This window comes from Panthera onca, chromosome D3, assembly GCF_046562875.1.
Source record: "Panthera onca isolate mPanOnc1 chromosome D3, mPanOnc1 haplotype 2, whole genome shotgun sequence".
Classification (NCBI taxonomy): domain Eukaryota; kingdom Metazoa; phylum Chordata; class Mammalia; order Carnivora; family Felidae; genus Panthera; species Panthera onca.
Window position 1 is genome coordinate 15,772,385 of NC_138350.1, and position 14,636 is coordinate 15,787,020.

Consider the following 14,636-nt stretch of genomic DNA (forward strand, 5'->3'; position numbering starts at 1 on the left):
CTATGTCTCTCTCTGTCCCAAAAATAAAATAAAAAACGTTGAAAAAAAATTTAAAAAAAAAAAAAAAAAGAAGCAAGAGAGAAAATGTTAAATTGCTCAGAAGCTGGTTTCCACATAACTTATTGCTCCTCATACCTCAAAGGAAGTTTCCTGCAAAATATTTTCATTTGAGCATGTGACTGAAACTCGTCCCCTGCTAATTACCAAAAAAAAAAAAAAAAAAAAAAAAAAAAAAAAAGCAGAGCTTCTCCAATTAAAAAAAATAGTATTATATCACAAAGTGCCTGTTTGGGAGATCAAGTATAAATAAATTGGTAGCAGTTGGTCTGCAGTCAAGTTGAAGAAGACTGAGATAAACGAAGACGCTGACTCTAAAGAGCCTGTGGTCCTCTGTAAACGCCTCCCATAGGTGTTTGGTTCGGGGGCTGAGCCACTTTCCTTCTCAAGGTGCTATACGGATATTAGGAAGTTAGGCAAATCCGGCCACAGCACTTGATCCAACTTAACAATAACAATTTTACTTTTGTATTTTCTTCAAAGAGCTGTGAGATGTTAGGTAAGTATTCTCTCCTCTCTTCTATGTGCCCTTTCATTATATTTTTAAGGAAACATTATATTCTAAAATCCAGCACCTGGCAAATGTCACCTCTAAAACATTCATTCTTTAAAAAAAAAGAAAACCTCAGCCTCTACCCAGAGTTCACGGTCAAGGTAGGAAGATAGCCACATAAATATATTCAATGCAAGGTCAGAAAATCATCAAAGTGCTGCCACATGGCAGGATCAGATAAAGAACTACAGGCATCAGAAGAATATTTCTTCTAGACAAATCAAAAAGATTCTGTAACAAGAGGAAAGCATTTCAGCTGGACCTTCAAAGATGCATAGGACTCACATATTTAGAGACTTGGGAGAAAGGCTAACCAGGTATAAGAGCTTGAATAAAAGGGGAAACAGTGAGTAATCCAGTTTGGCAGAAATAACAAGTATTTTAAAGAAAATACAGGAAGTAGGATTACAAGGCAACAATGTTTCAAATGACCAAAGAGGTTGGACACAATTAACACATACACACACACACACACACACACACACACACACACACACACACACACAAAGAAAACAAGACATCCAAATGAAATACAATCCGAAACAGTACTAATGTAAAGATCCAAAGAATCAAAGACTAAATGTCACATCCCCATTAAGTGTTGTTCATTTCCCATTAATTTCCCTTCACAACTCCGAACTGAAATCCATGACTGCAATAAATAAATAAAAATCTCTAAATTTAAACTACAGTAAAATAATAATAATAATCTCTTTCCAAGATCAATTTCTCTTTCTCCCTGGCTTCAAATATACAATCCTCTACCTTATCAATAAAAACAGAAGACCCTATGGCCCTGTCTATAACAAGCATACTCTTTCCTTACATCTTTCCCATCTTATTTGGCAAACAAATGGCCAGTACCCAAAGGATGCCTTTATTTCTTCATTACCCTTCCCTAATTTGCCTTTCACCCTCACTACTCTGATCTTTATTAGTGCACTTTCACTAATGACTTCCTTTGCAAATTCAATAGCCTGTTTTTTCTTCATTCTCTTTGAACCTTGTAGCTTTTTACACTCTTGCCCCCCCAAATTCTCTGTGCCTTTTCTTTCACTGCCATGGAGCTTTGCTAATTACCCTACTTCTGATGGAACTTCCTTTGATTCCTCTTCTTCCTCCCATTCTCAGTTTTGAGTTTCCCAAGCCTCAACTTCCGGTCTTCCATTCTGCCCTCTCTATTCTCTCCTTCCTAATTAACTGATCTTATCTCAAATCTTTCACTCTCGATAGCCTTGCAGCAGTACCAGGTGGCATTTCTGTAACAAGACTAGACTTAGCCCCTCTGAAAGCTATGTTTGAAAATATTTTTTTTTTTTTACGTTTATTTATTGTTGATAGAGAGAGACAGAGCACAAGTGGGGGAGGGGCAGAGAGAGAAGTTGACACAGAATCGGAAGCAGGCTCCAGGCTCGGGGCTCCGGGCTGTCAGCCCAGAGCCCGATGCGGGGCACGAACCCATAAACCACGAGATCATGAACTGAGCCGAAGTCGGACGCTTAACCGCCTGAGCCACCCAGGCGCCCCAATGTTTGAAAATATTTTTAAGGTATTGGTGCTTGCACTAATCAATGCATAGATAAAAGAATTCACTCTCTAAAACTAACTTTTACTTCTAACAGTAGTATTTTTCCAAGCATTTTTGAGAAATGAATGTAAATTTCTGGGGGTTTATAAAGTCAGTAAAGCATACAGTCCAATGTTTAAAAGTTAAGGCTGTCAGGCAAAGCCTGAAGATTTACAGATTTGGAGAGTAAAGCTAGACAACTCAAGCAAAACTTAAGACAAGGAAACAACGAAGTCAAGTACTGTACTTAAGTCAAAATGTCTGTATAACTAAGTTGAAGAAACAATTAAAACTTTGCTGCACATGTCCTATTTAGGTCAGAGTGAAGCCAAAATCTGAGGCCTTCAGATGAGGGGAAATGGGTGTGCCTGGCAGACCTGGTACGGAGTAGGGAAACAGATAAGAAACTGCTAACAGCCCCTCCTCACACATTTTAGGGTCCAAGTGTCCTGGCCATTCCAGAGAAAACCAGGAAAAGACTAGGTTTATCCATACCACTGCTCTCTTCCCCTCACATGAATACATTATGAAGGAAACTGCCTTCAAGCAATCAAAATAAAACTATTTTATGAAAAAACTTAGCTTTTATTCATGGTTTTTCTTGTTTGTTGGACTTCAAAACAGGACTAGAAGCACATTTCAGCACATTTCAAAGGCAACAATACAAACCAATGACAATTTGCAAACTATTCTCATTCTTTTTATAAAACATTATTTGAACATCTCAAAGTTTAAATGCTAGTTATTTCGTGAAATGAGAAAAATCATTTCTGTAGCGAGGAACCTGTATCTGGAACCTGTCTGGATCTTACAATGTAGAGAACAAATACCTTGCTTTTTATATTTCACTTAGCAATTACAAAGCATTTGCACTTACATTATCTCATTGAATCCTTGCAACAATTCTATGGAGGACAGGCATAACCACTGTACAGAATATAATACTGGGACCAAGACAAGACTAGCTCACAGTTCATCAGAGATGGAAATCACCCTCCAACAAATGTTTCCCAATTCAAAAAAAACCAGAAGTAAATCCTCGTATTTTAGAATTTCAAACAAAAATTTAGTGAATGACGTTGGCAGAATCAAATACTTTCTGAGCCATCACTTACGTTCAATACAATTTACATAAAAAACAACTGGGGCACACCTCTACTTTAGTGCACTTTTGTTTTTTATCCCTTAATAGTTCTTCACTATCAATACCAGAAGTCCAAAATAGAGATTACTGAGTTTTCTTACCAAGCTAGGGTGCAACCTACAAACCAAGAAATGGGATTTTCTACTAGGTGTCTATTAGGCGACTGCATATTCATCAGTCTAATATCTTAAAAATACTTTCAAATCTTTTCACAGGTCCTCAATCTAGTCTAGTCACAGCTAATGAGTAGGTCTGTTTTATGTTAAGCTGTGGACCTAGTGAGACCTACTAATAAAATCTGAGAGGTAAGAATTCATTATGAGGATCATCGGGACTAACTGTAGATTTTCCCTGTAAAATTGAATTTGGTCACCTGAAGCCCCTCTAGACACCTAAGAGGTTAAAATTACGGAAGAGGAGAACTCTACCTCTCACTTTTTAAGTGAGGATTGGAAAATGTGTTACAGAAACTTGTTGCAAAGTTCCAAAAATTTCTTGATTTAAACATACAACGAATAAAACCAATACTTCCCTTTAACTCTTAAGAAACAACCATTAAACGCCAGAAAATATATTATAGAATTTAATAAATCAAGTCATTCTTATGGCTCTATTGCCAGGGACAGCAACCACATGAAGTTCAGGTGCCAAACGTAGCCAACTAAAACAGCACTTGGTTAGACACACTCTCTCCTCTTAGAACACCCCTGGATTTTCCCTGAGATAGTTTGATGAAACGTGAGAATGATAAAAATGAAGTTATTATGTTGAAGTAAAATACAACTATACAGAACTACATAACACCTCAATTCAGTGGCATTTGTCATCTCTAAAATAAGTGGTCACGTAGAAATCTGTTTTGAGAGATCCACGGGCACTAGGCATTTTAATTCGTAATACTACTTGCTAAATTATAGGCTGATATGGCTACAAACTCTCCAGCTTCCCCCTTCCCCCTCCCCAGGCTTCATAAGAAACATTGAGGAAAATGATTTTGGTACAAATTCTTGGTTTTAGTTTTGGTTAATTTTCAGCTTGAATCATGCATCACCAAACCATTATTACAGCACCTTAACTCTAAGCAAAACATGTTTTTAAAATGAGCAAATCTTGGGGCGCCTGGGTGGCTCAGCTGGTTGAGTGGCCAACTTCAGCTCGGGTCATGATCTCACGGCTCGTGAGTTCGAGCCCCGCGTTGGGCTCTGTGCTGACGGCTCCGAGCCTGGAGCCTGTTTCGGATTCTGTGTCTCCCTCTCTCTCTGCCCCTAACCCACTCACATTCTGTCTCTGTCTCTCTCAAAAATAAATAAACATTAAAAAAAATTTTTTTAATGAGCAAATCTAAAGTTTATAATACTAGAGACATATTTTCAACTGAGTATTTCTCTCTGAAAAACTTGTATTAGATGCAATGACCACAAGATACAGCAATCAGGTATGATCACTAGAGATAAAATGACACACAACAGTAACTGCAAAGTAGAAGTGACTTCCGTGAGTTCCAGAGATCTGTTATTTCTCACTCTCAGGTTTAGCACTATTTGTAAATACCTCACAGGATAAAGTCCATTATCATAACACTATATCACCTCAACATAATGCAATCCTTAGAGCAGATCTTAAACGTAGGCCAGAGGAAGCATTCTCATTCATTTGTTCAGTAAATATTTACGAGCTACCCATTACATGCCAGGCCCTGGAGAGAGTATCAAAATAGATTCTTACCCTTGTGTAACTTTTAGCTTGTTTATGGTCTGTCATCCCTCAGAGACACACACAAGATGAGACTATGAAGAGTCTACTAAGGAACTTAAATTTTATTCTAAGTGTGGCCACCAAAGGGTTTTAAAAGCAGAGGATTGACAGGATCTGAGTCAAGGAGTTAGAAGGCCACTCAGAAGGGCCATCGTGTGGAGAATGGGGGGAACCCAGTGAGGAGGCTAACAAGGAACTCACTCAAAAGATGGGTTGGCTTGAGTGGTGACTGTGGAAATGAAAGTAGATTCAGTGGCAGAATCTTCGTGTCAGTCTGGACTTTGAGCCCTTTAACCATTTACATGTTATCTGGCAAGTTACTTAAATTCTTTGAGCCTCAGTTTCCTTACTTAGCAATGCGTGTAAAGCCCTAGCATGGAGAAAACACAATAAATTATTATGATACTATTTTGGTAACAAAATTCATCCCAGTGAGGTTCACATGTACTTATTTCCTTTTCCCCCTACACCAACATTAACCCTAACATAAGTAACTTTTACCACCAAGATTCAAGTGCACTTATAAATGACTCCATCAAGAGACAAGCCTAAAAAAAAAAATTAAAAAATAAAAATAAGAGAGACAAGTTCCCCTTTCCCACAGAACTTAAGCTAAAACAACTGCTCAAAAATATTTATTAAGCAAGGTATTTTTCTCAAATTAATAAAAGTCTAGTTTGCACCTTCTATTTGTGTTTTCACATGCATTCCTTTACTTCCTCACTTTACAAGCAAAAAGGATACAAGCAGAATCTTGTGGTTTAATCATGATAAAGACTGTGGTGTTACTACCAATAACTTTAATTTCATATGTCAATAGCTTTTATTTAAAACTTTATTAAGGATGGCATTATTCATTCTTATAGCAAGTGATACCAGGAAACTAAGTTACCAAAAGCTCTCTTCTATAAGTATATGGATTATAATAAACACTCATCTAACTGTAGCTTCCATTTACACTTAAAATATTCTTTCAACAAGGGTGCCTGGGTGGCTCAGTCAGTTGAGCGTCTGACTTTGGCTCAGGTCACGATCTCACGGCTCGTGAGTTCGAGCCCCACGTCGGGCTCTGTGCTGACAACTCAGAGCCTGAAGCCTGCTTTGGATTCTGTGTCTCCTTCTCTCTCTGTCCCTCCCCTGCTTGCACTCTTGTCACTCTCTCTCTCTCTCTCTTTCAAAAATAAATAAACATTAAAAAATTAAAAAAAAAATCCTTTCAACAAAGGATGAAACACCCAGAAAATCATGTTCACTCAATCAGCTCCTAAGCAGGAGCTATGGGCAAGACAAAGGTTAGTGTTAACAGTGTCCTTACCCTCAAGGAGTTTACAATCTAATGAAGAGGCTTAAGTATTCACACATGTAAAGGGAGGAATGATGCAGACTACAAGTATCAACAATAAAGAGATCACTTTCAGTTGGGGTGTTCAGAAAATGCTTCACAGCTCAGTGGAATTTGCAGTGAACCCTTGCATGACAGGATTTTGATAGAATTTGCTAGGAAGAAAGTGTGATGAGGAAAACAACTATTGAGAACAAGAACTTTGTTTTTCTGAGTTGCTACCTAGCCATTTTTTAGTATGATATCCATAATCACACCCAGAGTCTGGACATTCAGATAAGGACTCAAGTTTGGGATACTCACCACAAGTCCCTGCTTTGCTTTTCCCTGGGCACCTTTTAAAAATAACCACTAGCATTAAGCCCCCCAAATTACTGACCTCCACACCAATCACAGGTGCTTGCTACCCGGCTATGTATCTCCTGCTCATGACCTGGGACACAGGTCTACCCTCTCCCTGGCTCATGGGGCCCCACGATTTCAGTTACCAGGGTCAGCCACAGTCCAGAAGCAGATAATCCTCCTCCTCACGTACTGTCAGAAGGTCAATAATAGCCTAATGCTACATCACAATGCCTATGTTCATGCACGTAACTTCATCTCATCACATAAGCATCTTATCATCTCCTATCATCTCAACAAGGGTGAGTACAGTACAGTAAGATATTCTGAGAGACCATACATGACTTTTATTATAGTATGCCATCATAATTATTTTATTTTTTGTTGTTAATCTCTTACTAGGCCTAATTTATCATTTAAACTTTATCGTAAGTATGTATGGATAGAGAAAACATAGGATATATTAGGGTTCAGTACTATCCTTGGTTTCAGGCATCCACTGGAGTCCTGGCATGTAAACCCCACAGACAAGGGGAACTCTGTACTTCTGTTGTATGGGTGTACTGAACCTGCACCTTCAACCAGAGCAACCCCATGGATTTCATGTGCCCAAAGTGGAAGCTCACATGCTCAGGGAGCTACCTGCCCACTACCTGGGTGGCTCGTGCCCCCTCATTCATCAGGTCATAACCTACATATTCTTAATACACCTACTCACAGAAAGCTTCTCAACACAGAAAGCAAGCACAAGAAATCAGAAAACAGCATGAACAGCATGTGTAGGGTTTTTAAATTAACTTTTTATTATGAAAAATGTAAATATGTCCAGGTATACAGAATAAAATAATAAACCCCCATGTACTCATCACTAAGCTTCAACAATTACCACCTCATGGCCAATCTTGCTTTATGATTTACATTATCTTATTATATGAAAATCCTAAAGAAACCTATTTTCATTCTTCTGACTTCTACATTCTTCGCTGACTCCATCCTCAGACAAATCTATATTGCCACAGTGGTCTCCACAAGGTTGATTTTCCTCAAGGCCACATACAAATAAAGCATAAGTCTATTAAAAAAAAAATCAACTCTTATTTGCCTGAACCTAAGGAATGGTGACAAAGATACTGCAAATGAGAGATATTCCAAAACTCTGTTTACATGTACTTTCGGAATACCTTTTCCATACTTACATTTCAAGGAGAATGAATAAAATGATGGGAGAATTCATGTCCAACAAAATAAAGCATCACAGATGAGGTATCTTAGACAAATCACTTGTCCTCCTGAGCCTACATTTCCTCCTCTTTAAAACAGGGAGTGATCACCGACCTCAGGGCCTTGGGAGAATTAAACAAGTACCTTACCGCCACATGGATCATTACCTCTGGTAACTATCAGAACCTAGAAAGCTGCCTGGTTTTCCAGTCCTCTCGCCTCAGACAACTCCCTCTCTCAAGATGATGTAAAAAGTTTCTCCATCTAAAGATGACAGGCTAAGCATTCTGATTTCAAGGAGCTTCTCTGCCTGTAAAGCCAAAGGGAGCTGAGATTGAAGTATTTCAGTAGGATGAATATTGTAAACTATCAAACTTCACAAAATAGTCCCTACTGAACGAGCAGAGCTGTCCAACATCACACAGAGATAGTGTGTGGCCAACCTACCTAGTGAAACACTCTCATTTCCCCCACTTCTTGGCCAGTGTATTTCCTCCAACCATCCGCGGCCTCTATACAGCACAAAGCAGGGTAGCCATCAGGACTCTCAGCTGGGCCAGAGTGTTAAGAGCTTGAGATGAGTTAGCTACCACAAGGCGAACTTACTGTGTCCATAAGAAAGCTCCAGCCGCAATCTTGTGTTCCTTATTACCTGCTAGGGAGAGGCAGCTCACTGTTGCTCAAAACTATCCAATTAAACAGCTTTTAAAAATACATATGCAGTCACAACTGTTTACCAACGTTTTAATTCTTCTTTTAGTGTTACTTTATTTCAGTCTTTCCGTTATCTTCTTTTTGAGCTTGTATACACATCATTGAGGTTCCCTTTTGAATGACCATCTTCAACCATCAACGCTCTTTCCCTCTGTGAAGGCAGAATGAGTTCCTGACTTATCCTAACGCCAACCACCACAAAGCATCCACTCCATTAAAGCCCTCCACCTAAAAACCATTCTTTGTTTTCACTTATTACCCATTCTCTGTTTCCCTAACTATAATGTAGTAAGATGTAACACTTTACAGCTTGCCATGTGCTTTGTAAAGTTATTCATTTAATCTTTACAACCCAAGAAAAAGGCAATTCTCCTATCTAGTAGTAAGGGAAAAGAAATGGAGAACTTACTATCCTGCCCAGTTATAAAGCAACTTAGTGGTGAACCGGACCTCCAAACCAAGTCTTCCAACTCCAAATGCCCTGCCCTTCCTACTCTATTGTGCTCTTTTCTAACAAGGGAAAGCACACAATTCTGTCCCAAGTCAAATTGGCTTCAAACCAAAGGCAAACCATCTTCAATCTCTCTAGATTGCAACCGGATTCCCCATCCCCACACCATCATCCCATTTCTTGCCTCCTCACCCTCCCGTTACCACCTCCTCCGCACTATCCAATTTCCACTCTTCAAGGAAACTATCATCATTCCCTCAACCCCTCCTGCAAATATTCCACCTCCACATGCTACAGGGAGGCCTCTCATCCCCTTCTCCCCAAACACCGCACTCCCTTCTCAAGACAGGTATGTCCTCACTCTATAAACTACATAGTAACGCTTCTCAGTCCTTAATAAGCTATTTAATAACTTTAAAAGTCCTATAAAAATGGGCAGATCTTGCAGACCTTCCATCTCCACACCTGACCCAGGGCACCAGGCCACTTTAAATTCTGAAGAACAGAGTGCCGACGCTCACAAAGATTCTACTCATGCCCCACTGCCACCAACGACCTCCCTTCCAGAATGTGGTTATCCAAACAGGCTCCCCTTCCAAACTCTTCACAAGGGACTTCCCTCCATGGCTCCCGAGACGCTCCTTCCGCCGTTAACCCTTCCGTCATGCCCGGGCCTCTGCCCACCTTACCAACTCTCCCTTCACTCGCCCTCCAGGTGCCGAGCAGCGGCCCCAGTTAGACGGCTCCTCCTCTCTCACAACTTCCAACTTCGTCCTCTTTTATCACCTGTTTTTCCCACCAGCTTCCTCGCAACCCAGTGGCTCACCCTTGCCCCGGCCCGCCTCTGCCCACCCTTTCAATTCCTCCTGCCCGGGAGCCACCCCCTCAAGTCAGTTCCGGGGTGCCCAGGGGATTCAACTTCCCATCCGCGGGCTTCCCACCTTTGGGGTCATGCTCCCCTTCTCCATCACCTGCTCCGCCCATGACCAGATGACATCCGCCGCGGCGGCCGCCGCTTCCATCCCCCTTCTCGGGCGCCGGGTCCCCGGCCGCTGACCGCCTTCCTCCAGCGCCAGCCGCCCCCTCTGGTGGGGACGAGGGGGGCGTGCACCCCCAACCCGTGCCCTCCCCCCCGCAACGCGCACCTGTTCCTCCTCCTCCTCCTCCTCTTGCCCCCGGCCGGCCGCGCCGGCGCCCCGACCCCCACTTGCGCCGCGCCCCGGCCTCCCGAGCCCCGCACTCACCACGAGTAGGTCTGCTCCGCCATGGCGCTGACTCTCTTGGGCTCCGCTGCAGGCTCTGGCCGGGCCCGGCGGCGGCGGCGGCGGCACGAACGGGCGGCGGACTCGCTCGGGCCGGGAGCGGAAGGCGCGGCCGCGGCCCGGCGCTCGCTCGCTGGCTCGCACGGCGGGCGGGCCGGGAAGGCGGCTGGCGGGGAGAGGCCGGGCTCCAAGGCGGCCCCGCTCCCTGGGCCCCGGGGCGGGGCGGGCTCCGCTCTCGGCCTCCCTCACCCGCGGCGGCGGCGGCGGCTCCGCTGCGGCTCTAAACCCAACATGGCGGCGGCGGCGGCGGCGGCGGCGCGGAGAACAAGGGGGCCCCGGGGCGGGCGAGCGGCGAGAGGGCCCCGCGCTCACTGCGCGCTGGGCCGCGGGAGCGCCGCGCTCGAGCGGCGGCGGCGGCGGCCGGGGGACATGGCCGGCGGGCGGAGGCGGCGACGGCGGCGGCGGCGGCGGCGGCTGAGGGGGGCGCTAGGCGTTGAGGCGAGGCCGCTCGGCTCACACCCGCCGAGGGGAGGAGAAGAGGGGGCGGGGGCCAGCCTTGGACCCGCGCGGGTCACGTGCCCAAAACACGCTCACGTGACGCGCGCGCCCCGCCCCTCGCGCCAGGCCCTTGCGCGGGGACGTCGGTTCGCTGGTTCGAGGCGACTGTTGCTCGCAAGGCTTCTGGCGGATGGGCCGCCTCCCGCCGCCTGGTGCCGCCTCCTCCCCACGCGGAGCCGTCGCCTCGGGCCCCCTCCCATTTCCCTTTAAGGGGGCTGCAGCAGCCAGCCAATCAGGAGCCCCGAAGCGTCCGTTGGCTGCCAGTCAGCTGTCAGTCGTCAATCAACAGTGTGCTGGCGGCGGGTCCCCCAACTGTCAGTCAACCTGTCAGTCCGCAGGCCGAGCGCCGCATCCCTTCGTTCGTTGGTTCATTCATTCGTTTAGCAAATGTTCCGTGCTGCCAGCCTCTATTGCGCCAGGCTCTGTGCCAGGTCCTCGGGGTGCCAACTCGAATACCCCACACTTGCCTTCACTTAATCCATCATCAGATATTTATTGGGAACCAAACGATAAATCCACCGATTCTGCTGGATCTCTGCCCTCTAAGAGCTTACATTCTAGAGGAAGAGACATAGTCCAAGCCGACAAAGAGGTGAAGATGATGTCGGGTGCTGTTTCATGAAGATGATAACTCAAGGTAATGGGACAGAGTGTGTACGGGTGGAGGCTACCCTTAGATAGTGTGGTCGAGGAAGGCTTAGCTGAGCAGATGACATTTGAGTTGACACGTGAAGGATGAGAAGGAGCTGGTCCTGCAAGAGCAAAAACCTCAGGGAACTGCCCATCGGGATGACAGGAGGCAGGCACAAAGTAAAATAACAGCGCTAGACCAGAGACCAACAGAGTGAATCTGGGGCGTAGGAGGAGAGAGGAGAGATGGGTTGAGCTTCTAGGCATCAGGGGATGCCTCTCCAGGAGTGGCTTATGAGGAGAAAAGGCATTCTATGAAGAGAGAATGGCATGAGGCAAGGCCCAAAGATGTGAAGGCTTGGAGTGAGCTTGGATCCGGGAGTGGGAGTGGATAGTTTGTGCTGGGGAGTGTTGAGAGAAGGGACTGATAAGGTGCATTGAGGCCAGACTCTGAAGGGCCAAGATAAGCCAGTTACTATGTTCATGAATGAAAATGATCAGTGCAGCTCCAGGTTTGAGAAGCATGCTTGGGCAACAGACACACAAGTCCCCCCTGGACCCCAATCTCCAGAGGGAGCAGACCTTGCACACCTGAAACCAGCATATTCAAGCTCCTCTGCAGCTTGGCCAATTTCAGGCCGGGATCTAGCTCTGCTCCAGTTTCCCAGGGCCTGCCCGGGCTTACAGGGAACACCACACCCCGAATCTATCTCCAAATGGATCAGTTGGCCACTGCCCATACATCTGCTGCTTGCCTGTTCCCCAAGGGGAACCCATTAATGAGAAAGCCAAGTACACTTTTCCTTCAGAGGCATTCTCTCCTTCTTCCTCCTTGCCCCACTGCCAGATGCCAAGACCAGTCAGGTTCGACATGTTTCCTGAAGCTCCACCACAGAGCCCTGGGAAAGGGCCAGCTGATAAGATCAAAGTCCCAAAGAGGGTTTGAGATAGGGCCCCAAGAAAATGCCAGACCACCAAGTGCCCTTCCTCTGACCATTGACAGAAAGATACCAGCCTGCAAATATCTTCCCAGCTGTAAATAGCACTGGATGTAGGGATATCATGGGGAGATAGGAAGGCAGAGAGCCTACATTTTGATGTTCACTTAGCTCTTACAGCTTTGCCAGTGCTTTTGCAGAATGCCAAACATTCCCTTGAATGTGACATACAGTCATTCTGAGTCTCAGAGGAGCATGGGTTGAGGTTTCAGACCCCATGGGAAAGACCAGAAGCCATTGGTACAAGTGGCTTTGAGAGGTGCAGAAGCTTCTTGCCTGGAAAGCTAAGAACAAAACAGACCAGACGTGTTGCTAATGAAACAAAAAGATGGAGAGCCTCTGGGAAATTCACTTGGTTTTTAGTTCCCAGTGAGTCATTAAAGGCAAAGCCAAGTGAAAAGTTGGTATCTGCTGGATGGGACAGGAGGTGCTGAGGAAAGAAAGTCAAGGCTTTCCCAGAAGCAATGGGACCATTGCACTGAGAAAAATCTGGTGGAAGAAAGGAAGAAGAGGTTTGGGTAAAGGTATGGGGTCAGAAATGAAAAGAAAGGTTTTTGTCTCCTCATCTAAACCAGGGGTCCTCATAGTGTCTCGGGTGAACAAGTGAGGGCAGACTGTATAAGAAGCCATAAGATACCATATGTTTTCACTCTTATGTGGATCCTGAGAAACTTAACAGAAGACCATGGGGGAGGGGAAGGAAAAAAGAAGTTACAGAGGGAGGGAGCCAAACCATAAGAGACTCTTAAAAACTGAGAATAAACTGAGGGTTGATGGGGGGTGGGAGGGAGGAGAGGGTGGGTGATGGGCATTGAGAAGGGCACCTGTTGGGATGAGCACTGGGTGTTGTATGGAAACCAATTTGACAATAAATTTCATAAAAAACAAACAAACAAACAAACAAACAGCATTTGACAAGACTAAGAGAGTGTCTAGGCCACAGAAACCCTGTGTATGTGGTCCAAGGAGGATGGAGTGTGAGCCCAGGCTAGTGGCTTGAGCATCTGGAGCTACGGTTGCCAAGATGTAGAAAGCACCTCCAGGTCCTGGGCAGGATCTCCGGGGAGTGACTTTCAGTCACTGCCAGTAGCGCTCAGCTCCAACCTGGAGCAGTCCCAGGTGTATCTATGGCACCTCTGGGCCTCAGCCCGGTAGTCAGGTGTGCTTGGCGCTTGGCAGGAGGAGATAGATGCAGGTGTTCGCTTCCCCCACGGGGGATGCCTGGCTTCCTCCCCCCACACCGCCGCCGCCCCCGCCCCCCGTCCCCGAAGATAAGAGGGCCACATTTTATGCAATGTTTGTTGAAAGAAGCAATGGAAGTTCCTCTAATTATCACCACGGTAATTATAGGATCACTTCTTCTATCAACTGTGTTCAAAAGAGACTTGGTGAGTCTCCCCAGGACCTGTCATCTGCCTTAGGCACAGACTCCTGGGAGCAGGCTTTGCAGGTCGGGTTGGGCTGAGTAGGCACTAGTGAGAGGGTAAAAGGCTTGGGTCCCAGCGTCCCCCTTGCCTCTCCGACCCATTTTCACCTCTATCGTCCACTCCCCACCCCCACACACATGCTCTCTATTTACATTCCACAGTGAGTGGATGGCACTTCCTGATGGGCTCTGTTCTTTTTTGTTTCTAGATCTCTGACCAAGCCCGGGAGGCATTTCCATTGCTTCTTCACTGCTGCTCATAATTTTGAGGTTTGCTTCTATGTCACCCAGGAGGGAAGTCTCACTTGACCAAACATAAGCTCGGTTAGATACTCCTCCCCAGGCCTCCCCCAGGCCCCTGAATCTACATGTATGGTAACACTTAGCACGCTGAACTGTCACTGCTTGTTTACTTGTCATTTTCTCCCTCTGGATCGTGAATGCCTTGTGGGAAGGGACTGTGGCTTGCTGCCAGTTACACCTCCAGTTCCCAGTGCGGTAGAAGCTTGAATATTGTGGAATGAATGCTTGAGTGAGCAAGAGGCTAACCAGGTTTTGAACCAGAACAACTGGTTTCGCCTGATGTTCCCATGATTCTCTCCATGACCTTGTTCGT

At 45.4% G+C, this 14,636-nt stretch overlaps 1 protein-coding gene and 1 long non-coding RNA gene across 4 annotated transcripts in view; both read right to left on the reverse strand.

Moving 5' to 3' along the window:
* SPPL3 (signal peptide peptidase like 3) overlaps positions 1–10,524 on the reverse strand; it is a 138,368-nt gene extending 127,844 nt beyond the window's left edge. Inside the window, exon 1 of one of the 3 annotated variants that reach the window (XM_060612465.3) lies at positions 10,391–10,524. In XM_060612465.3, the coding sequence (XP_060468448.1) occupies positions 10,391–10,413 (23 nt within the window). In that variant the 5' untranslated portion in view covers positions 10,414–10,524. Of the gene's footprint in view, positions 1–10,087; positions 10,229–10,390 lie in introns of those variants that run through there. The other 2 variants (XM_078435708.2, XM_078435707.2) reach the window with 2 other exon arrangements.
* Positions 5,165–10,079, reverse strand: LOC132665451 (uncharacterized). Its single transcript, XR_009604146.3, has 2 exons — positions 8,429–10,079; positions 5,165–8,291 (listed from the first exon to the last, which is right to left on the reverse strand). It is a non-coding gene; the product is annotated as an uncharacterized LOC132665451 (long non-coding RNA).
* Positions 10,525–14,636: the final 4,112 nt, after the last annotated feature.